Below are 24,339 nucleotides of genomic sequence, written 5' to 3' on the forward strand. Positions count from 1 at the left end.
TTTGCAATCCGATAATTTTATTGGTTTATTGAGGCGTCATTTTCATTTTGTTCGACTGTACAGTAGGAAGTACATCTCAACTACCGACAAAATTTAATTTACACAAAAATGAGTTTTAATTAATATTTAACGAAAAAAATTTGACAGATAACTGARACATGTTGACGTTATTATTCCCGACATACGTCCATGAAACTGTCATAGCCCTCTCACGTTTTATTCAGACACTTGTCACCTTTTTATTGTAATGTCAAATGTAACAAATAATAATAAAATGTTGTGTTGAAACAAGACTAATCATTCGTGAAATCGAACGGTTCAAAATCTGTGCGCAGTCTCTGAACGAGAATTTCTTCCTCTTCCTTCTGCAAAATGCAGGTTCGCCAATCGGACTTTAGGGGACAGTTGAGAATCGGGCCGGTCACTAGAACCTCTCTTGCGAAATTAATAGGGAAGTTACCCTTGATTTTCGTGTACAAGACAGCCCCATCTGGGAGCTCCACAGTGAAGTAGGGGACATTGGCTTGGAGGACTTGATCCAGCCGAGTGTTAGAATCCAACACTTCCAAGGTAAAACCATGAGCGCCAGCTTCGCCCTAATAAAAWTTAYTAAAAACAAACCCAAACGTAATTTATACACACAATAAAAATCTCCTTCAACTCCTTTGCTGCCTCCTTGGACACAGGCACAACCTGCAATTGCATATGCGAAGTCTTGTAATTCCGRTCAAAAAACACCGCAACTTTGCCATTGCGGTCGTAAAACTTCCGCAAGGCTTCCTTAAACTTGTCGATTTCTTGRGTCACTTCCGGGGGCTGCCCGAGACTATTCTGGTAGTGCTGAATGGGGCAAATTAAAAAGTGCTCATCAACGATACCTCCTGAAACTTACAAATAACAACARCAGGTGGCACACTGCACAATTTTACCTTTAGCCAAAGCCAAATAAGTTGAGTTGGCAACAGTTATTATCAAATGTTTTTCAACAGACTTGCTCGCAAGACAAAACCAACATTTACTTTGGTCGAARACAATTTTTTGTTTTTTTGTTCTCGGCCCACTCTCAATWGTTTCGACAGTCGCACTCGTGTCGTAGAAATACTGGCATGGCGTAACTGATTTTCTTTTATTATTAAAAACTAGAAAAAAATTACWTATTATACAAGTGACAAAAAAATCTGTTGGCGACACTGAATTATTCTAGTCTAGATATTAAATTTGTTTCAACTATCCCAGTGGCCGCTCCTCAAAAATGAATAACTAGTGTTGCCATCTCACAAAAATAAAATTCACCAGATCCGAGTCAAAAAGTTGCCAAAATTACCCTAATAGTGTCGAATTTTACGTTTATTTTCCGTAAACTAAATAAATATTCGTAAATAAAAGACAATTTAGTGACTTGGTAAGGCAAAATCTCAAGTTTTCAATTTCAAATTCTGATTAAACTCTTGAAAAAAGCGAAAATGACATAATTTTTGGCCTAATTCTGTTTTTTGGCTTGTTTTTTTACAAAATTCTGCAAAATAATTGCGTTTCTAGCTTAAAAACGTGTTTAAACGCTCAAGAAACGCAAAAATAATATAATTTTAGATTTAATTTGTTGATTTTTTGTTAGTTTTAACAAAATCTCGTAAAAAAAGTATTTCAATTGATTTGATTTTTTTTTGACAAAATTTGGCGAAATAATTAAGTTTCTAGAAAAAACATTTTTCGTTTCCAAAAAAAAAACTGTTAGACGGCCATGTTAGCCAAGTTTGAGTTTGAGCCAGTGTTGCCAAAGTAAGATTTTAAATTTGATGCCAACTTGAGACACTGAATTATTCTAGTTTAGATATCAAATTTGTTTCAACTATCCCAGTGGCCGCTCCGCAAAAATAAATAACTGGTGTTGCCATCTCACAAAAATAAAATTCACCAGATTGAAAGATTACGATTTAAATTAAATCTTTCCAATAGTGTCGAAAGTTTAGATTTATTTTCCGTAAACTAAATAAATATCCGTAAAAAAAGGACAATTTAGTGACTTGGTAAAACAAAATCTCAAGTTTTCAACTTAAAATTCCGATTAAACTCTTGAAAAAAGCAAAAATGACATAATTTTCGACCTAATTCTGTGTTTTTTTGGCTTGTTTTTTACAAAATTCTGCAAAATAATATAATTTTAGATTTAATTTGTTGATTTTTGTTTGTTTTAACAAAATCTCGTAACAAAAACTAATTTCAATTAATTTGATTTTTTTTGAGAAAATTTGGCGAAATAATTAAGTTTCTAGTTGAAAAAACCTTTTTCGTTTACAAAAAATCACTGTTAGACTTAGAATTTGAGTCAGTGTTGCCAAAGTAAGATTTTAAATTTGATGCCAACTTGAGAACAAAAATTTGTAACGTTGAAATACCCACTTTTTCGCTCTAGTTCCGCAAAATCGAACGGACACTCAGTCTCATCTGTTGTTTTTTGCAATAAATCCTTAATTTTCATTTTATTCAAAGGCGTCAAACTTAGTGCATACACCCACTTTTCTTTGTTAGGATTCTTTACCCTTGCGAGCCCCACAAATCGCGTAACTAGATTTAAAGTGGTATCGTGGTCGCCCAAATTGGGGGCCCTAAAGGGCGAACGTTCGTAGTAGACACCTTCGAGCCCACAAACGTGATATCGGGGCTTCAATTTCATTACCAACCAACTCACAAAGTCTGTTGTTTTATTTACAGTTAAAGACACCTGAAACAATTGTTTAGTACAGAATGGGGTTAATTTACGTGGGGGTACTTGTTTGAGGTCATTTTTGGTGATGTCAGTGGGCCATTGTGACGTCAAAAGGATATCCACTCCCCTGAAACAGGGGTTTCCCCTGACGCACATACTGTACAATTCTGCGATATCTTCGCTTGTGTATTCGTAACTGCTGGATTGTGTACCCGCAAGCCCACTAATGTAGGCGATTCTGAACCCCTTGATGTCCATGTATAGCCCCTTTGAGCGCAGATAAAACACGTTCTCACACAATTCAAATGCGTCATCTTTTGGGTAGAATTTGGCCTGGTCGGGGCTATTGGGCCCCAAAATGTACGTAGCAATTGGTACTAAAACAACAAAAGTCAAAAATTGTGCAAAGATAAACCAAAACTTACCCTTTTTCTCCCCCCTTAGGTAAGGCTCAAACTCCTTATTGTTGATCCCGAAAAAATTACCCACGCAAAAAAGACTCTCAAATTTTCCTTGTTTTTCATTAATTTTCGCAATTCGAGAYAAAAGCGCCTCAAATTGTCCCTCGACGTCCCCACAAAACAATCTGGAAATTAACACTCTCTAATTTAAATCTAGCACACTTTGGAAAACAACAGAAAGTGGTTGGCGTCCCAGCTAAACAAGTGGAAGATTTGTGCCAGTTTTAYAGGAATTTCACCCGATTTCAAGGTAACCACACTTACATTTTTTCCTTGTTGGCCATTGTYACGTTTTTGACGATTTTGGGGTATTTTCAACCCGAAATTGGGGCAAAATCTCACACCCGGATCTCCCCAAATGTCACACTTTCAAATTGCAGTAATGCAAAACGGCGAATTCGCCCCTAATATCGTACTAAACCACAACTTTATACAGTTTTTAAAACAAAACCCGATTTTATTTACATTAACATAAAAAAGTCGCGTAGTTATGAAAAAGGTTATGTTTTGGTTTCAAGCCGAGATGCAAACCCACATCGGCAGAACTAGTCTTGTAGCGCCATATTTGAATTTTGAAAAAGCAAAACACAATTTGAATTGATCTGGGCTATTAGGCCCCAAAATATACGTCGCAATTGGTACAAAAACAACAATTATAGTTGAAATTTAGCAAAAATAATAAGGCTCAAACTCGTCACTTACACCGAAAAAAATAATTCCAACGCAAAAAAGACAATCAAATTTTCCTTATTTTTCACAAATTTCCTCAACTTTCGTAAAAACTGTCTCAAACTGTCTCTCGACGTCCCCACAAAACAATCTGGAAATTTCAATCAAGCACACTTTGGAAAATAACTGAGTAGTTTGGGTCCTAGCTAAACAAGTGGAAGATTTTCTAGTACAAGTTTTAGAAGAATTTAGTCCTGTTTTAAGGTAATTACACTCATATTTTTTGTTGGGAGACCATTGTAACGTTTTTTGACGATTTAGGTATGTTTAAAAATGAAATTTGGGCAAAAAATCACGACCGAATTTTCCAAATGTCATATTTTGAAATCAAAATAAAACGATAAATTCGCGAGTAATATTACATTTACCTACTATTTTAACAAAATATTCAAAACTAAACCCAAACTTATCCACATAACCCCCTTAAATCTGTATTAGAACAATTTGGTTATATTTTGGAATTGGAAGCGGAGACTCAAACCTCCAATACAGGAAAATGCCTAGGATATGTTTTCTGTTTAGCAAAACTTTGAGATTATTGTAAACTAGAATTAATTGTTCTTGCTTTGCGCTTTTGAATTTATTTCTTGCACTTTTGGAACGTTTTTGTACTTTTTTGTAATTCTCTTGAACCCCCAAGAGTGCAAATGGTTCAATTTTAAAGTTTTTAATTTTTTCGATTTTTGTTGAAATTTTTAGCAATTTTCGGTAGGACCTGGAGTGGTTTATTGCTAATAACTTCGGAATTATTGACACTAGTTTTTTTTGTTTGGTAGCGTTAGAAAGCAAATTCAATTTTTTTATCATATAAAAAAAGATAATTGCCCTAAGTTAAATACATGGTGCGCCAGAACTCACGCCCCAGAGAAAATTTTCAAGTAAGGTAAGATACCAGGAACATGAAAAAAAAAGTTCTATCTGTCAAAAAATTTTGACATTTATTTTTTGACATTTGAKATTTTTTTTATATCTATTTAATATACTGATGATCTTGTATATGTTTTTTTTACAATTATTTACTAAAGGGACAAAAATTTTACCAATAAAAGCCACAACTAACATTGAAAAGAGTTACAATTTAGGATACAGCTTCCTTGTTTCCTCTCTTAATAGCCTATAGCAAAAAAACTTAAAAAAAAATTATTTTCTAACAGAAATAAATAGAGTGCAAACTTTAAACCGTCATAACTTCAAAATTTTTATAGATAAAATTTTTTAAATATTTTTTCCATGTTCTTGGTATCTTACCTGGCATTTTTGGCATTTTGCGCGAGTTCTGGCGCACCCTGTAGTTATCGAGGAAATTGCTGGTAAAGTCAAAAATATCCAAAATATTAATTCAACTACAACTTCTAAACGATCAAGAATTTTGCAGTTTTCTCGACGTCCGAAACAGTTTTGCCGCAATTTACAAAATAAAAAAAACAAAAATTTGTGAATCTTCTGAAGCTATAACAACATTGAAAATAATGTACTTTTTATTTATTAATTATGAAACCTTTGAGATTACAATAAACTAAAATTATTAATTAATTATTCTTGCTTTTTTGTGCTTTCGGATTGTCCCACTTTAGTTTAATCGACTCCCACTTTTCGCAGACCTTGTTGTTGAAAACATAACTCGAAGGGCAGTAAAGCGGAACTGAGAAATTTTTCGTAACGCAATAATAAAACTTGCTACAATCAAACATATCCACTGCGTAGCTATCATCCGTCGCACAATTTGGTCCAGATTCTTTGCATTTTTGTCCTTTGAGGCATTTCAGCTCTTTGCGACTAAAAACCGTCTCTGGGGGACACATTTTGATGGTCAAATCGATTAAACTGCCATTGACGGTACATTCGTAGTATTTTTGGCAATTATCCGGGACGAAAAACCGGCCTGGGTTTGTGCAATACTTTTTGGGTCCACTGTTTGAGTTTGAACATTCTGGTACGTTTTCAGCAAGGTCGCATATGTTTTTTTGGGCATTGAATTTGAGACATTTGGGACAAGTGTAGATTTTCGGGAGGAGTTTTTTGCATTGGCTGTCGAAATAGCAAACGTAGTATTTTTTGCAGTTTTGTTTGAAGCGGAATGTGCCTTCTTTGGAACACGAAGGGCCTTTGGGCTTGCAAGGGTCAACGTCGCGTTTTTTTCGATTTTTTGATTCGCTCGAGGGGCCTTTTTTGTTGTAGATTTGTGTAAAGTTTGTTTTTTCTATTTTTTGCATTGCTTTGTTCATAGTGTTTAGAAAAGAAGTGACTTCTGGCGATTTCGACGAATTTTCAGTGCTAGTTGAATTTTCATTTTTTCCTGTAGATGATTCAGTAGTAATTGATTCTTTAGTCTCAGTTTTTGTGGTATCAAAATCACTGAATTCAGTAGTTTCAATTTCATTAATTGTTGTTGTTGTCGAAAGCATCTGTAAAACGTTTTTGAATTTTCTTATTTGGTTCAAGAATTTTTACCTCTGTTGTTTCTTCATATTTACTACCCTCGGTACTGCTCGATGTGCTTTTATTATTTACTGCGATTTTCTTACAACTAGCTTGTGAAAAGAATATTAAAAGCAATCCAAATTTAATTTTTACGTTCATCGTGTATAAAAAATTCAACAACTTATTAAATCACCACACTCTTACTATACTATTAGTTTAAGTATTACTGAAAAGGCGTTTTCGGTCAGGAAACGTAATTTAACACATTGTTCTTATCGCACGTTTTTGAATTAGTGGAAATTGTTACAAAAAGTGTGCTATTTTGACGATGCTGATAGACTGGACTTCCTGTATTTTGGGTGATGTTTTTTAAAGTATTTTTTCATTTATTATTATTTTATTGCATATCTATTTACACATAAAAAAGTAATGTAATTGAAATAAAAATTTTCATTTTTTTGAATAAAAAACGATCGATATAAAGAGCCTAATTTATTAATTTTAAACCTAGTTTGTTACTTAACAATAGAAAGTGCTTGTAGCGAGTGTTAAATTCGACGAACTTAACTAGAGAAAAGTGCGTACGTGCTTGAGAAACAGTAAAGTCGGCCTTGATATGGCATCGGCCATAGGCAGGTAGATAAAAAGGTACAAAAAAAAATCGCGCAAATTTGTGTAGTGAAACTACACTCACGCTGCGATCACAATAGTTTGACATGAGCGGCATTTGGAGCTGGTTGTCGGCAGTGAATTTATTGCAACACGAGTATTTTTAAAATAATGCACATTAAACAGTTATTTGGGCTTAAAATAATTAAACCTACATTTAAATTAGAAATCAATCGGTGTTCGCAGTACCCACTCGTGCTTTTTTTCTCTCAATAAATACAAAATTTCCTTAACCTAACGGAACGTGGGGACCGCGAACACATTCTCTAGCATTAAAACCTATTAAATTTGCTGGCCGGGAGATTTCCGTCGTTTTTGCGACACCGCGATACTCCTGAGACTCCTCGATCGTTCGAAAAGTGAAGGGTCGGTGTAGATTGGTTCGCTGGGGTCCTCGAAGGGGCCCCCAGGTGCAGGACCGGGACACTCGATGTCGTCTTTAGGCAGACTTGGGAAATTCCGAGAGCGACCGAAACCGATGAATTGCTTCTGAAGACCTGTTCCAAAAATCGAGATTCCGCTAGAAAGACCGCTACTTCTGGTGTTGGGATACGAAGAGGAAATGTTGGAAGAGGCCCGATCTGCGAGTATGTTTTTCTTCATAACGATCCAATATTTTCGATAAGCGAGACCAGAAACTAGGGATATGGTCAAAAGGATGGCAATTAGGGCGAAAACTGCGCTGACTAATCCATGGTACTCTCCAGAGGTCAAGCAGACGGTCTCCGGGGCCGGGTCTGCACGTCGAGCCTCTTGTTGCAACTCTTCACGGGAATCAAAAACCTGAAAAAWAAACAAATATCATCAAGTTAGTAACTGGTTATTTCAGTTTACTTCAATCATCTCGCGAACAAACTCCGGACTTTCGGATTCTTTCTCTTCGGAAGTATCGTCAATGGTGTCAATTTTAGTAGTTTCAAGGAACGACACAGTTGTGTCATTGGTGACGGTTGTGTTAGTTTCAATATCTTCGGCCGAAATGGTGTTGTTGCTTTCTAGAAGTAGAGTTTCGTTAATTGATCTTCGTTTTCTTCCAAACGACGGTTCGGATCTTCCAGTTCCAGTTTGACAGTAAGCCGGTTGACAACCTTCTCTACAAGTGCGTACTGTGGCTTCAAAAACGAGGAAATTTGATTCGGGGATTTTGAAGGCGTTAAATCGGGCTTCAAGACTGTCACCGCTTCGACCACGGTCCAGTTCAGGGAAAACAAAACTGTCGACTGGACATCTAAAAACAAAAATGCAGAAGTTGAAGGTTACCAAGAATAGATTTGTACCCAAATCGATCAATCAGTTGGACTGATCTTCCAGAATAAGGATCCCTCGCTACCACATTTGTTGCAAAAATATCTGTGATGTAATTGTAACCGTCTTGGGCTTCCAACCTGAAGGTGAGCGGATCTCCAACAGCAATGGTAGTTGTTGGTCTTCCTTGATACAAAATCATTAAACGCACTTTGGAGCTGAGGGTGTTTTCCGCTGGGAGATATTCGATCGGTATTGGACTTCCAGATCTGGAATTTTTATTTTAGTTTTGGTTTTTTGTAACGTCAATTTTTACCCCGCTCCAATAAATCCAGACGAAACTACGGCTTCACCCGGTCCTCGGAACAAACAAGTCAAATTGAATCGTTTGTCACGTCCAGTTTGGACGAAATCGCTGAATTGCACCACCACGATATTGGTCATGGTATCGCCGTACCTTTGAGTACCACATTCTGGATAGCCTTGGGCACCACTGATTCGTAAAACGTTGACAGTACCGCCGTTTCCGCGGAAGAAACATCGATCGTAAAAACCGTAGGTGTATATCCTTCCGTAGAAACCTTCAGGTGTTCGGAGGGTAAATTCCATTCCGTCTTCGTTACACACTTGACTTACTAGACGAGAAATAAAAAATGGTGCGAATTATAAATAGTTTATTAATTGTCGATTACAATTTAAGTTATTTACCGTCGAGACAATCGCCGTCTACGCCCTGTCGACTAATCGAACGTTCGTAAAAGTCGTAGTTTCCCGTGTTGTCGAAGAATCTCCGATTGTTTGCTTCTAAATCTCTGGAATCGCGATCGCTGAGTTCGCAATTGTCGCGATCATTTTCACGGCCTATAGCATCCCTGTAGTTGAACGATCGGCATATGAAATCTCTCATTTCTGAACATTCTCGTTGACATTGACTCAATGATGGAACATTCATGAATTTTCTGACAAATTCACGTCGAAGTCTTTGCCGACTTCCTACTTGTTTGAAACTGTCACCTTCGTCACATCGCGAACTATAAGGTCTATTTGGACCAATTCCACCAAAGGTGTCATAGATTGGTCCATCTGGACCTGGTGAAATTGGACGTCGATTAGGTTTTTCGTCGTACGGTGGGCGAGGCTCATAGGGMGGTCTTGGTTCATAGGGGGGTCTTGGTTCGTATACAGGTCTTCCGCCATCAACGGGGCGACCAGGTCTGCGATCTGGCCGGAAGAACCATCTATTYCCTCCATCACGTTCGTCTCCGTAGTAGCTGTGGCCCCCATATCGGTTACCGTAACGATCGTCGTATTTGCCACCGTATTTGGGACCACTCCAATATCTGTCTCCTCCATAACGGCCCCCTCCTCCATACTTGGAGCCTCCGTAATAATAGTCTGACTCGCCGTATCTACCATTGAGGCCACCATACCGATCACCATATCTGTCTCCATATTTATCAGGGTATCTATCTCCATATTTATCAGGGTATCTATCTCCATATTTGTCAGGATATCTGTCACCATATTTGTCAGGATATCTATCACCATATTTGTCGGGATATCTGTCACCGTATCTATCTCCATATTTTTCTGGGTATCGGCTCGGGTATTTACTAGGGTAACCTCCACTCGACGATGGAGGATAATAGGGATACCTATCACGATCTCCGGGAGGGTATCTCCCGGGATATCTATCACRACCTGGAGGTCCGATCGGGTACCGCGTCCCTGAATCAGGGTAACTGTCCACTGGTCGTGGAGGAGGATACCTGTCATCTCCCGAAGGATACAAATCGCCTCCCGGTGGTCGGCGATCATCCGGATACCGATCATATGGTGGTCGTCCTGGACGATCATACCAATCACRTCCTCCACTACTTGGAGGATACCGACTTGGGGGATATCGGCCGCCACCTACCGGTGGATACCGACCTCCTCCCGGCCGATACCGATCACCACCACCTCCTCCTCCTCCTCCAGGATATCCTTCACCAGGTCTTTGACTCTCGTCTCCTCCAACTATCAAACATTAGAGAATTTTCGCATGTAGAGAGAGAAATTATTTACTTACGCATCAAATTTTCGTAATAGTCATAGTCGGCGTCGTATATAATTCTCATTCCGTCTTTTTGACTGAATTTCGTCAAGCGACAAATTCGATGTCTCTCACTGTATTCCGCCGATTTGCATTGGAAGCTCGGTTGTCGTAAACATTCATCCAAGCATTCGCTTAAAGAACGTCCGGAAATTTCCGAATGGTGTTCGCCGCCAAGTCGACTATTTCTATATCTTTGGAAAGCAGTATCGGGTTTTTTGCCACTGAAGAGGTGAGAAGTGGCATGGTTGTCGGGATATTCGGAACCGCGAGCTGAAATTGGTAAAGTGTCTAATTTCAGTTGGAGTCAAAGAAAACGAAGTTGGAGACACTCACGACTGTCCAAACAGGCAAAATCGTAGAAGTTGTGTGTGGGGCTGCTAGCAAGTCCGATTTCTTCTTTCTGCGAAATTGAGTCTTCTTCTGATAGAGTACACACTTTTGTCATTTCGTCGTATTCGATAGAGCGACAGAAATATTTCTCGGCGTGGACACACATCGACTGGCATTCTTCTAAAGTTAGGTTTGTGAAGAGATCGACTTCAAAGGGGCCACCTAGTCGTTTATTTTCTTCTTTGATGAAGACGGCCAAACCGTCACATCTTCGATCGGCTGAAATTTTGATCGTATTTCTTGTATTTGATTAAATWAAAGAATTACCATTGAGACAAGTGTTTTCTAAATAGTCTGAATTGGGGTCGTCTTTTAACAATTCGGGATGGGTTCGTCGAGTGAATCGACTCAAAGTGCACGTCCGCATAGCCGGATCAAAAGTAGCAGAACGGCAAACAAAACTAAACTCATTCAAACATTTGTCTTCGCATTCACTCCGATTAGTCGCCATTACTTCTTTAAGGTCTGCATCGGGGAGTTTTAGTTTTTTGCGAGGGTGTCTTTCGAAGATGTAGAGTCTGTTGGGGCAATCTCTATCGATTCTATTGGCTATAAACATATTTTTAGTGTTTGAAGTGAAATTTTTGAAAACGTACAAGTTAGACAAACTTCCGTAAAGTGGACACTATTGGGGACCAACATCAAACTTCCAATTCCTTCAGGTCTTGCTTGCTCCGCTGTGAGATAACATGTAGATTCTTCGTATTCTGGTCCCCCATTATACGTCGCTATTCTACTTCCTGGTTGGAAATCAAACGAAGTACAAGTCCGGACGATGTTATTTGAGGCTCTATCAGTCAGACAAAGTTGTTCACATTTTTCCAAAACCTTAAATGGAGGTGCCGTATCTCTAACTACATCGTCGTCGAATCCTTGGAGTTGTATATTGGGGAGTCTTTCATACATTACTCTTCCATTCATAGATCCAGAGCCGCAAGATGTTTGGGCTGGAAAGGTACCAAGTGAGTGAGAAAAAAAAACGATGATGGGACACACCTTTCGTCATCATTTTCAAAACCGTGAGAACTGTAATCGCGTGCACCATGCTGGGAACGTACGGATAACTTTTCATTTTGATCTTCTATGGCAATTCGGTGTTGACTATCTGGACATACTTTTCTTTCTGTGAACAAATTGACCATTGATCGATGTATTGATCATTTTTGGTGGGGATCACAATAGGACAATAAAAACAATAAATTCGGACAAAGAGAAATTGGATGCATCGGTTCCGTTCTTCCGGATTCCCACGTCCCAAATCGGGTCAGTACGGTGGGAAGATGATTTTGGTCGGAAGATTTCGGGATTGCCTAGTCTATGGTGCCATTTAAAGTTTRGCGTGCTGGTGCAACATATTCGGACACAAAGAAGCAGGAAGTTGACATCCTGAACAAAATAAGCTCATGGTGTACGGTCTATCTGGCCATCGGTCACGGTGGAACCAACCGGAACAATCAATGACACATTCCTCGCAGATTTGCTCAGTTTTTGAGCAAGTCTTGAGGAAGTCAAAAATTGASCAAAATTCAACTTTTTGCTTCTACGAGTACCTTGAAAGGTTTTGAACATGCCGCTCATGGTATTGGGTGCAATTTGCATACCATCTGGGTCAGGGGAGGGTCTTTAACGCCCTTGCTTATTATAAACGTTATGTCATATWAAGTGCTACGACCTTGCATGTTTATGAACCGTATCGTGTTTATCATGTCAAACGGTCTTCTAATTACCGAATGCAATTGATTATTATACATTTTACGGCATAATTTTGTAAAATATGTAAGGACAAATGGGGAAAAAAGGTTATTCCTCTACATAACGGTAGACAGCAGGATGAGTGTTTTTATTTGTTCGTACATCACTGGCATTGAATCTAAATTTACATTGTATGGAATGGCGATGATGAAACAATTGAATTTATTTATGTTTTTACCTTTTTTTCCAGATGTCTTTGTCTAAAACGATTGCAAGTCGGCTTTTAAGACAATTTTCGAAAACTTTGAGTGTCAAGAATCGAAACATCAGTTGGCGTATACATGATGATGATCTCACTTGCAGGTAAGAATTTGATTGGTGGAAAAAGGAAATTATAATAATTATAGTTTTTCTATAATAAAGTTTAAGCGTGATTACGTAAGTGATGCAGAGATTGTATCAAGTAGAATATTTTAATAGAATAAACGTGAGTTTATCGCAATTTTTTATTCTATTATCACGTTAAACAAGTTTTGATTTGAACTTGCTCTGATGAATTTAAATGTAAATGACTCTAGGCTTGGTTTTATTTTCGTTAAATAATGCCTTGRCATTTTAGAAAGATTGAAGAAAATTTCTTAGAGAGAAAATGGTAATTTTGTTGCTGCTTTATTTTACTACAATTACTAAGCGTTTTATTTAATTTTAAAATCAAAGCTTATTTGCTATATCTTAGACTATGGCTTCTTTTCTTTATTTGTAGAATTTGTATTAAATATTTTGTTTATTTTTTCTTATTCTCCACTGCTCAAACTTGTTAATTGAGCATCATACACTATAAGCGAATACATTGTGTTCTCCAAAACGGGAATAAAGTGACGCTTTATTTCCTCGTTTTTGAATAATAATCTGGTATGTACAGGGTACTGCATTTTGGATGTCCAAATAGGGAATCTCCGAAACTAAGAGGTTTAGCTAAAAACGAGTAATACATTCTGGGGCTCATTTTTTGAGAAAATAATATTGGTTAAAACCGCATCCCATTATCGTCTTTTGTTTTCGACTTATAGACAAAAATTGACATTTTAGCAAAATCTAAAAAAATTCATATCTTCGTTATTATAGAAGTCACAGATTTGAAATAAGGACATTATACAGGCACTTTTTTACGTAGAATTTAATGATGTAGTTAACTTTTTTTTTCAGTTGTTTGTTTAGCCGTAATAAAATAAACTTGTATTTTTTTAAATGGGAATCATAGATGGCTATGTCATTTTTAAAAATCTTGTTTTTTTCTTATCTAAAAAATATATATTTGTAACAAATTATTATAAMACATTTTTAGCAAAAAATTATCTTTGATTTTTGTTCGCAGTTGGCCATGAAAAAATGTTGCATCTTCAACTAAACGGATTTAAACTATATTATATTCAACCAGTGTCACTAATGAAAGAGTTTTCTAAGTACATACTAAGAAATGAAAAAAATGCAAAATAAATCGTAAATCAACTTATTGGCGACTAATAACATTTCTTTGTTTTTAAACAAGCAAACATTACCATTGCAACTTCTAGTGATACATAGAGTGTTGTAAAAAAAGCTGCTTTAATTCTTCAATAAAAAATATTTTATATGACACAAAAATGACGATATGGCTATTCAAATACCCAAATTCCGTCTATGTGAAACGTTATCCTACCTCCATTAGATCATCAAAAAAATGTTTTTTCTAATTGTGTTGACTGTTGACACATTTGTTTTTCCTATTTTTGGATTTTTTAAAAATATGTAATAATTTTGTTCTGAAGCGCTCGCATATTTGTTCAATGCTTCTACCGTAGCGTATTTTTTTAATTTTTATAATTTTATATATTTTTTCATCTATTTTACAGTTCACAAAACTCTTATTGATTATTATTTACACATTTGGAGTGAAATAGTTTTTCCATGGCCAACTATTATCAAATAAAATATGTATTTCATTTTTTTAAATATAGTTATAAAAAAATATTCTGTTACAAATTTATATTTTTTAGATCAGAAAAAAATAAGCTTTTCGAAATTGCCATAGCCGCCTATGATTTCTATTTAAAAAAATTAAAGTTTATCTTATTACGGCTAAACTAATAACTGAAAAAAATTGTTTAAATTCCTCGTAAAAAAGTGCCTGTATAATGTCTTTATTTCAAATCTGTATCTTCTATAACAACGAAGATATGAATTTTTTTAGATTTCGCCAAAATGTCAACTTTTGTCTGTAAGTCGAAAACAAAAGACGATAGCGGGATGCGGTTTTAACCAATATTATTTTCTTAAAAAATTAGCCCCAGAATGTATCACTCGTTTTTGGCTAAACCTCTTAGTTTCGGAGATTCCCCATTCGGACATCCAAAATGCAGCACCCTGTACATACTTCATTCATTCCGTCGGAAATAAAATAAATGAAATACCGATTTTTACTCTTAAAATTGCAATTGAATGAAATTAATATTTTGACAAATTATACCAGGTGAATAAAAAGTATGGAACCAAACGTTTTTTACTTAAGCTATTTATTTTTTGAAAAAACTAATTGATGAATGATAAATTATTGTAAAAATGTGATGTTTTATCAAGAATAAAATTTTTCGATTTTTTTTTTGAGTTCTAAAAAATATATTTTTTTAAATGGCAACCCACTATAACACAATTTTTTTCATGAAGGTTATGATCTAAGGATTACAACTATTTACTTTATACCTATTTAATAAAAAAATTCTTACATAAATTGCAATTTTGACCAAAAAAAATKGCAAAAACTTAAGATAATTTCGTTCTTAAAATGCGATCACATTTTTTGGAGGCAAATGATTAAAAAAACCGCTTAGTKATTTTCTTATGTTATTCAGTTAATCTGTTTGGAGGAAACTTTTGTATGCATCTCTAAAATAATATGAATTATTTTACATTTTGGGCAATTTTTTACTTCTACAATCAGTTTAAAATTTTTAATAAAAATCTTTGTTGAAGTTTTTTTTTGTACGTACAATATTGTAAATCTAACACATTATCTTATAATTCTCTTATCATCTTTATATTGTTAATGTTATTTTCTAGTTTGTTTCAATGTTTACTTGAATTTTAATACCTGACGAATACATATTTACTTTTTTTAAATAAGATTATGTATTTTGGACAGAAAAAAATATGAACTTATCTGCATTACAAAATAAGTTTTTTTCCACAATAACTATAAATAATTTGTTTTCGAAGATTGTAAAAACGTTAAAATTTGGTACGAGTAATCTTGCTTGTTTCATATCAGTTCTTAAATAAATTAAATAAACAGAACTTCAAGTGTTAATTTTTCTATCAATGTTCTGTATCAAATGGTACCAATAAATAACTCGCGTCGATCATTGACGCAATTGATTTGATACAAATTAAAGTTGAATTTTATTATCAGATGGTCACAATCAACAAATTTTGTGTATATTAGAACGCATCCGCGGAAATCATGTTTTACAACAATTTGCACACTTAAATCACGCAACTTATCTAAAAATAATTGTGTTTTTGTCAATACATTAGCAACCGGGATGAAAAATATTTTTTTGTCAATTCTTGTATCTATTGTTTTGACGACCTCGTCCCAAATTTGTATTTTTTGAGCAATCATCGTAAATACACACTATGGGCGTTCCTCGTCGAAATTGCTCAACATGTTAGAGGTCGAATTTTTCCAGAAGCCTTGAACGTGTGTTAAATGATGTCGAACCCGTTTTATCCCATCCCTTGTTCCTTTCAGATATGAGTGCTTCTTCAGTCGTGAAGACATAGACGGTTGGGATATACGACAAGGGATGAACGATCTTTTGGGGTATGATGCGATACCAGAACCACCGGTTATAATAGCAGCCCTTCATGCATGCCGAAGGGTGAACGATTATGCCATGACGGTGCGCTTCTTGGAAGCAATCAAGGATAGATGCGGGGATAAGGTCAACGAGATTTATCCCTACATTGTGCAAGAAATTGCGCCGACTTTGTGCGAGTTGGGATGCGACCTCCCGGAAACTTTGTGCTACCACAAACCGGAGTTGTTTTTGAAATCAGTTTTTGATTAAAGAGATTTGTTTAATTGTTTGTACATTTTGGTAATCGCATTTTCAAACTACTTGTTGAAGAAAAATACAAGTAAGCTTTTTGGCAAGCTTCGTGACAATTTTCAGTTTTTTTCTAACTACTTTAGAAAGCTCAACTGGTACTTAATTGAAAACCCTGGATCATTTTGATGAAAAATTAAGCTATACTCATATGAGAAAAATAGATAGTTTAACTTGTTCAGTTGATTATTGATTTATTTTTGTAAAAAATAAGTGATGGTATTGAAAGGGGAAAATTTGTTGTGCGAAAATTGGGAGAAAAAGCCAAAATTTCGTAAATTTGGCCGTGGTGGCTGAAGATACAGGGTGTCCCAGCGAGTTGAAAAAGTCCATTAGTCACTTTTAAATGGTAGAATTAAAAAAAAAATACATAAGACATTGATAGATACTAATCTAGTCCATCGCCTAACATTATTTTCAACTATACAGCGTGTCTCAAAAATAAGTTACAATACAAACTTGTGTTTTTTTTAATGAAACACCATATTTCTTAGCGTTTTTGGATGTAGATTTTTATGACAATGTTTTTAAGCTAAACTTTTATTGGTTGGATTATTAGTTTTAAAAATAAAACGGTTTTTTGACGAAAACATGCACTTTTTAAAAATTTATTACACAAAAACTAAGACATCTAGAATATTTTTTTTACTACCGCAAAAAAGAAGGTACAAGCTATAAGGTTGTAACGTTTTTTTAATGTGTTGCATTTGCAAAGATAAAAAAATTAAGGCGTTTGTTAAAAGTTCAATAACTTAAAAAATTTAAATGGAACACCCTATTTATTGTTTTTGTATTTAAAAGATTATTAAATTGCCTTTCTCAAATTATTTACTTTTAGGTGTTTATAATCAATAACTAAAAAGATATTTAACGTTAAACATTAAAAAAAAAATTATAATTGTTTCAGTAGCCAAAAAGTGCACAGTTGCACAAGAGATGGAAGAAATATCACTTAATAATCACATTTGTGTTAAACTGAATCCATTATTCTTTATTTTTACAATAAAATAATTCGAATTTCAGTATTTATAACGACTTTTATCATCTCTGGATAAATCAACGGATAAGATCCGTGGTGGATTTACTATGGTTGCCATACTATCAACAATGCTCAGATATTGATAGGCATTGTTGCTACAATTAATATTGAATGTTAAATATCTTTTCATTTATCAATTCTAGACATTAAAAGTTTGTTTTTTTAGATAGAAAATTTATCAATCTATTAGATGCAAAAATAAAAAATAGAGTGTTCCATTTGATTTTTTTAAGTTATTTAACTTTTAACAAACTTCTTAATTTATTGATCTTTACAAATGCAAAACACATTGCTACAGCTTTAAATTCTGTACTTTCTTCTATGCAGAAGTAAGAAAAAAATTGTTGTAGCTGTCTTAGTTTTTTGTAATAAATTTTTAAAAAGTTTATGTTTTTGTCAAAAAAACGTCTTATTTCTAAATCGACTAATAAAAGTGTAGCATAAAAACATTGTTTTAAAAGGCTACATCCAAAAATGCCAAGAAACATACGGTGTTTCATTTAAGTAAACACAAGTTTGTATCGTAATTTATTTTTGGGACATGCTGTATGGTTGAAAATAATTTTAAGTGATGCACTAGATTAGTATATATCAATGTCTTATACAATTTTTTTTAAATTTTACCATTTATAGGTCACTAATGGACTTTTTCAACTCGCTGGGACACCCTGTATGTGCAGTTATGTTTGAAACGAGCTCACATTGTTGAGGAGTTGTCAGTTTCACTGATGATCGTACACTAGGGCTAAGGGGGTCACTTACTAGTATCTCCTTGGTCAGTTGTAATCACTGGCACCTGCACTCACCGACTGATGGTTCGATGGGGGCAGCCACCGATGAGGCTATGGYGCCTTGGGTCCGCGCCATCCGGATGTGCCTTTGTCCCAGCTTCCGGGAAAGCATCAAATGTTCGGGTCACTGGATGGTCATTGCTCACTACCAAACACTCACACTTGTGTAATGCAAACCGATGATTTTACATATACTTTATGGATCTGTGGTGATTGCATGTCTTGTTCATGGACGAAGCAATTAATTTGGGCTATGGTCGAAAACGGTTCCACCACTTTTTCAAAAATGATCATTTTTGGTTTTCGTCGCTAAGAAATTTGTCTTGAGATGAAAGCTCGATGAATAATCATTTTTTGGTTTTTGTCTTGAGGTGAAGGCTTGATTGAGTTGGTGAGCTTAAAAATGGTGGAGTCGCCGGTTCACGTCCTAAGCAAGCAACGTATAAATTTTACGCTCTGAATGGAATGTCCTTGTTTTGGCCATAATATCTCAACATGTTGATGAACTAATTCCGAGTGATGACATGAATTTTTCATCTTTGTTCTATTTTTTAAACAGTTTTTTTGGGAACAATAATATTTCGCCYAACAACCACCAGACTGGAAAACTTTGTCGCCATTTTAATTATCTGATTTTTGGGTTTCATTTTGGCGGTTTATGGAAAAGCGTTGTCAAAATCAAACAAGTGTGATAATGCAAAATGTTACCAAATTTTACCTTGAATGCTTTTAAATTGTCGTGTAGTAAGGCGATATTTGTTATTACAACGCAATGGAGAGGATAATTGTAAGCTTATTCAATATTGTGTTACGAAAGTTAACACTTGTCGACTTCTGTTAACGTAAAATTATTGGGTTTTGTAATTTTTACGCATTTCAAGCTTTTGCGATAATAAACCAACATGTGAGGGTAATAAAATAAGACATATTTTTATTAAAATATAAAATTATATTTTTTAAGCAGCAATGTTTGTCAAACAGATTTTTACACTACTTTTTGTTTATTTTATTTTTATTTAATTCATTTTGATGAATCACACAACTGATTTATTTATTGCATTGTTTTGCAAGTTGAACTACGTACCACGAAGAAATTACACTTTTATTTGAAATGTTTTATAAATTTTGTTCGGCGTCGTTGTCTTGTTTACTCTACGATTTTTTTAATTCGCAGTTTGTTTGTTGACAAAACAGATATTTGACCTTCATTTTAGAACAGGCGTAATATTGATAAATCAAAAAAACAACATACTCGTATTATTATCTTATTTTCAAGCCCACCTTTCTTCCTTTCAAAGATATTTTCTACTCTCTACAAGTAATGAAGAAAACATTTTGATAAAAAATTATACAAGGTATTTTATTTGATAATCTATTAATAGAAGTTCTACTTAATTATCACTTGTATTTTATTTTTGATCTTATCTGTTTGTATAGTTGTTCTAATTAATTGATCAATATACATATCGCATTATTAAAATTACACTTACTCACTCGTTTCGATTATGCAATTGGATGATCAAATTTCATTTTACTGATATCATTCATTAAATTCCTGATTGTGTTCAAAACTTTCCTCTGTTTTTAATATTTTATTGTTATACTTTTATCAAATATTGTCTCTACATTTAACTCTGATATTTTTAAGGAAAGATAGGTTTTATATTCCGAGTTAAATAGAAAGAAATATGGAAATAATACATGTTGAAGGTAAGTTGGTCTGTGAATATCACTGTCATTGCCAAGGAACATTCACAGAGTGTCTAGTCAATATATCAGCCGATTAAAAAAATATAAACTTGCAGTAATTTGTGCTTTTATCGGTATAATTTCGATCATTGCAAACTAATCCAAATATCAATATTACCAGGAAAAAATGAAACTACAGTGGAACCTCGATAAATCGAACTTCTATATCTCGAAATTTCGATAAGTCGAAATGGTTGGTTTTGAGCATTTATTAATAAAAATTAATGTATTTTTTTATGTCACCCTGAAGACAAACGAATAAAATCTATATCTACATACATATGTTTTAAAATTTTGTGGTATTTTAAGAATCTATACAGGATGCGCCAGAACTCGCGCCCCAGAGAAACATTTCAAATAAGATAAGATACCAGGAACATGAAAAAAATGTTTAAAAAATTTTATCTGTCAAAAAATTTTGACATATATTTTTTTACATTTGACGTTTTGTTATGTCTATTTAATGATAGTGATGATCTTGTATATGTTTTTGTACAACTATTTAGTAAAGGTACAAAAATTTTGCCAATAAAAGCCACAAATATCATTGAACAGAGTTACAATTTAGGCTACTGCTTCCTTGTTTCCTCTTCTAATAGACTGTAGTAAAAAAACTTGGAAAATTATTTGTCCAACAGAAATACGTAGAGTCAAAGTGCAAACTTTAAATCCTCATAACTTCGAAATTTTTATAGATAAAATTTTTTTAACATTTTTTTCCATATTCCTGGTTTCTTACCTTTTTCTCTGGGGCGCGAGATCGGGCGCACCCTGTATTTCATACCATAAGAAGTTAATTTTTGTATACATTTTATAGTTTCTAAATAAAATTAACAATGTATAAAAAAGTAATATTCCGTATCTCGAAACTTCGATAACTCCAATAATTTTTTTGACAATAGGTACGTCGACTTAATGAGGTTTCACTGTAGTTTTTCCTATTTATGAAGTAATTTGTTTTCATTTGTGTTGTTTTTCGGGGATTTATCGAACAATAAATCACTCATTTTTTTCTGAATTTAAAAATGTACAGTTAATAAATAGTATATTAGTAAATTATTTCTTTCTATAATGATCAATGTCACCAGAGATCAGTTTTTTTGTACAAAATATTCAAAAAAATATACAACTTATTAGGAAACAAATAAGTGAGTGATAAATATTTCGAAACTTATAATGTATTGCTATATGTTTGATAAATATGGATGAAAAAATTAAATTGCATCATATTTTTTTATCAAATTGTTTATTTTATTTAACTATTTTTAGACAAAAATTAAGATCTTTTTTTAATAATTATTATATTTTTTAGTAAACTTTTAATTTTTTAAATAAARTGTGTAAGACACATRGAGGCAGGAATTCCAACTGGAASTTCAAACAACTTTTAAATTTAGCACATGCTCATGGAGACTCAGTAGAAAACGAATTTTTACTCTTTGTGAACCAAACCGTAACAAATAATTAAATATTGTAACACCAACAATTGTCAYATTATTACACAAATGTCGCACTAAATAAACAACTCATTCACAGACTGTTCCAGTTAAGATTTTTCGGTTAACATCTTTGTTAATTATCTGATCCTGTTATTATTCTTTGGATTTTTTTAGGTGTCTATGCACTAGGTGATAAGAATACTAGCTCAAAATAATAATTTGTTTAGTCTTAATTATGAAATCTGTTGATTAATGTAAGTCCACACACACATCGTGCACTAATAGAACAATGTAAAGCGACCTTGACTGCCATTTTCAGGTAGTTTAAATATCTCAAAGGAAATTTTATAACAAAAACCTAGTGATAGGGAATAATTTGAAAAGTGACAAGTTTTTCTTTCATTGTTAGACGAGTCACGTGTGGACCCCAATTCCCAGCCGAAAAGCTGACTCCCTGCACGTAATCCCCCAATCCCACACCAAGCCGGCCATTCACGACCCACGTGGTTCCACGTTCACGCATCGTGCAAGAGCGAGACCAGCTCCTCACTCGGCTTGTTTTCTCTTCTTCTCTGTCTCTCRGTGTTTATATGCCAAGCGGCACCTTCTTGTCAAACAGTCTCTTAGAAACAGTTGATAGAAAACGTGTCAAACGCTAGTGCAAAATGTTTACAACAATTAGAGCGACAGTCAATCGAACCAGTCGAGAGCTGATCAAATGCAAAAGACAGATCAGCAAGACCTCGACGGCCCCCAACAGCGATGCCATCTCCAGACAGCAAAAGACCGAATTGAACCTCGACCAAACCTCCAAGAATAAGTGGATTAGGTTGAACAAGCACAATAACAACAGGTAAATTTTATAGACAAATCTTGGAGAGGAGGTCGATGACTCGTCTTCGATCGAGGGCCTACGTGACTGAAATCGCGTTGCCGTCACGGCCCTTTTTTACGTTTTTGGGATGATACGGTGACCCACTCAGCGATGGTTTTGTTTATGGTAATTAGGAAAGCGGTTTCTGGTACTAGAATTTGCCAATTACAAGATTTGCAACACTTTCAAAACAAATTTTCTGCTAAATTATCAATTATCACACAGGAATATTCCATTAAGTTGACTATTTTCTAATTACACACTATTAAAGTGGATTTGATATGATATCAAAAGGCATCTGCTCATTACGTGTACAAAAAATCGTATTTACATTTAAAAATATCTTCAGTATGTTTTCTTTAAATATTTTGCTTCCTGATAATTGATGCAATTTATTACTTGATCTGCAAGACTTGTCTTTTGCTTTTCTTATTAATGAAAAACTTGTTACAGTTTGCATAATTACAGTTCGGTTCATTGAATCCTAAGATTTTTTCCGGTTTTGAAAAAAAAAGTGTTAAATAATTGCAGCCAGGTTATCCATGCAACTTGGAATTTTTCAAATTTTACTGAATATCTTATCATTTAGCTCAAAATAACTTGAGTTTGGATTAAATTGCGATGAGTCAAATGGAATTCAGGTGTGGTGATTTGCTTCGTGCGATACTCATTTGAAATTCTTTTCTTCTTATTTTAGCATTACTTTAGCATAATTATTAGCATTGTTACTTATTAAATATTAATAAAAATGAATCGTTTCGACTTTATGGAAGATCGATGGAAGTAATCGAATCTACTACTAACAACAATGATTGAAGAGTGAAAATTGAGAAGTGCTAAATGCCAAGAATAAAATTCATGATTGAAAAAAATTCTCGTTTACTGTTTACTAGGAGTGCAAAAATACAAAGCAAAATTAATGAAAATAAAAAATGTGATAATGATAGACAAATACCAACAAAAAGGCCAAGTGCTTTTGGTTTTACTTTTTTAGAAATATGAGATTATGTGCGTCTTTTTCGTATTAATATTTTTCTATCTTTGTGTAAACATCAAGGCGGAGATAACTTTTTCTAAGATAAGTCTGAAGGTTTTCTTTTCTTCGGTTYACTCTTAAAATAGATTGGTTTTGTCGTTATTATTATTTTGATAACAATAGACGCGCTTCTACACAATAAACAGCAATGTTTTCCAGACTTTTAAGTGCTGAAAAAAAAAWTAYCCAAAAATCATGCATGAAAATTATTCATCAATTTTTTGTTTTGTGCAAAATGTCAAGGTTTTAAACGAAAAGCTTATTTCTACTTTGTTTATTTTTACGATTTGGAGCAAGAAAAAAATATTTTTGTTATAAGTACCTAAAACAACGAATCTTTGGTTTTTCTGGACGAGGCAAAGCCGAGTTTGGAATTGCAAATAAGTTCGTGAAAACTTTTTAGGTTTGTGTTACAATTTTTTTTGTTAAAACTCCCAAAAATACGTTCAAATCGCATATTTTAGGTACTTGTAACTTACTCTGAAAAAGACTCATTTTTGGGACTTAAAGTAACTGTTTCGTGGAGTGAAAAAATGTAATTTTTGATGTAATTGGGTTTTTGGGCTGAAAAACGCTCTAAAACTCTCGAAAATGGCATAACTTATCTAATTGTGTGGTTTTTGTGCTAAGCTTATATTTTCGACGTAAATTTTGCAAAGTCAGCCTAATTGAGTGGTTTTGAGTCTTATTTTTCACGAAATTGTGCAAAATAATTTCCTTTCTGGTTTGAAAAGCGGAAAAAAAGTTATTTTTGACCAATCTATATTGGTTTTTGGTCTTATCTTTGAAGTAATTTTGCAAAATTACTTAAAAGCGTGTTAAAACGCTTTTTACTGTAATAGTATTTGATTGGG

General features: G+C 34.2%; 4 protein-coding genes across 9 annotated transcripts in view; 1 reads left to right on the forward strand and 3 right to left on the reverse strand.

Moving 5' to 3' along the window:
• LOC123011589 (CWF19-like protein 1) lies at positions 1-4,344 on the reverse strand. 2 transcript variants are annotated; one of them, XM_044409103.1, is made up of 7 exons: positions 4,270-4,344; positions 3,133-3,293; positions 2,771-3,084; positions 2,401-2,722; positions 930-1,139; positions 643-881; positions 1-596 (listed from the first exon to the last, which is right to left on the reverse strand). In XM_044409103.1, exons 3-7 carry the CDS (start codon positions 2,963-2,965, stop codon positions 294-296), a joined length of 1,269 nt encoding a protein of 422 aa, XP_044265038.1. In that variant the 5' UTR covers positions 2,966-3,084; positions 3,133-3,293; positions 4,270-4,344; the 3' UTR covers positions 1-293. The 2 variants fall into 2 exon arrangements, with proteins under 2 accessions (XP_044265038.1, XP_044265037.1); XM_044409102.1 differs by lacking the exon at positions 4,270-4,344 and adding an exon at positions 3,433-4,212.
• LOC123011590 (farnesyl pyrophosphate synthase) overlaps positions 3,329-24,339 on the forward strand; it is a 25,878-nt gene continuing 4,867 nt past the window's right edge. Inside the window, exons 1-2 of one of the 3 annotated variants that reach the window (XM_044409105.1) lie at positions 3,329-3,418; positions 12,663-12,775. In XM_044409105.1, coding sequence (XP_044265040.1) covers positions 12,663-12,775 — 113 coding nt within the window. In that variant the 5' untranslated portion in view covers positions 3,329-3,418. Of the gene's footprint in view, positions 3,419-4,014; positions 4,102-12,662; positions 12,776-22,177; positions 22,429-24,339 lie in introns of those variants that run through there. The other 2 variants (XM_044409106.1, XM_044409104.1) reach the window with 2 other exon arrangements.
• On the reverse strand, positions 5,358-6,539 carry LOC123011592. Its single transcript, XM_044409108.1, has 2 exons — positions 6,349-6,539; positions 5,358-6,302 (listed from the first exon to the last, which is right to left on the reverse strand). The coding sequence occupies exons 1-2, from the start codon at positions 6,475-6,477 to the stop codon at positions 5,427-5,429; spliced, it is 1,005 nt and encodes a 334-aa protein (XP_044265043.1). The 5' UTR covers positions 6,478-6,539; the 3' UTR covers positions 5,358-5,426.
• LOC123011588 lies at positions 6,796-18,396 on the reverse strand. 3 transcript variants are annotated; one of them, XM_044409101.1, is made up of 11 exons: positions 18,359-18,396; positions 11,717-11,843; positions 11,317-11,667; positions 10,988-11,269; positions 10,664-10,939; positions 10,304-10,600; positions 8,941-10,251; positions 8,549-8,867; positions 8,265-8,501; positions 7,822-8,215; positions 6,796-7,770 (listed from the first exon to the last, which is right to left on the reverse strand). In XM_044409101.1, the coding sequence occupies exons 2-11, from the start codon at positions 11,790-11,792 to the stop codon at positions 7,270-7,272; spliced, it is 4,044 nt and encodes a 1,347-aa protein (XP_044265036.1). In that variant the 5' UTR covers positions 11,793-11,843; positions 18,359-18,396; the 3' UTR covers positions 6,796-7,269. The 3 variants fall into 3 exon arrangements, with proteins under 3 accessions (XP_044265036.1, XP_044265033.1, XP_044265034.1); XM_044409098.1 differs by having other exon boundaries at positions 10,304-10,618; XM_044409099.1 differs by lacking the exon at positions 18,359-18,396 and adding an exon at positions 12,651-12,979 and having other exon boundaries at positions 10,304-10,618.

The sequence above is a fragment of the Tribolium madens genome, unplaced genomic scaffold (assembly GCF_015345945.1).
Source record: "Tribolium madens isolate multiple individuals breed KSU strain unplaced genomic scaffold, Tmad_KSU_1.1 Scaffold_91;HRSCAF=231;Tcas5.2_LG7, whole genome shotgun sequence".
NCBI classification, from domain to species: Eukaryota; Metazoa; Arthropoda; class Insecta; order Coleoptera; family Tenebrionidae; genus Tribolium; species Tribolium madens.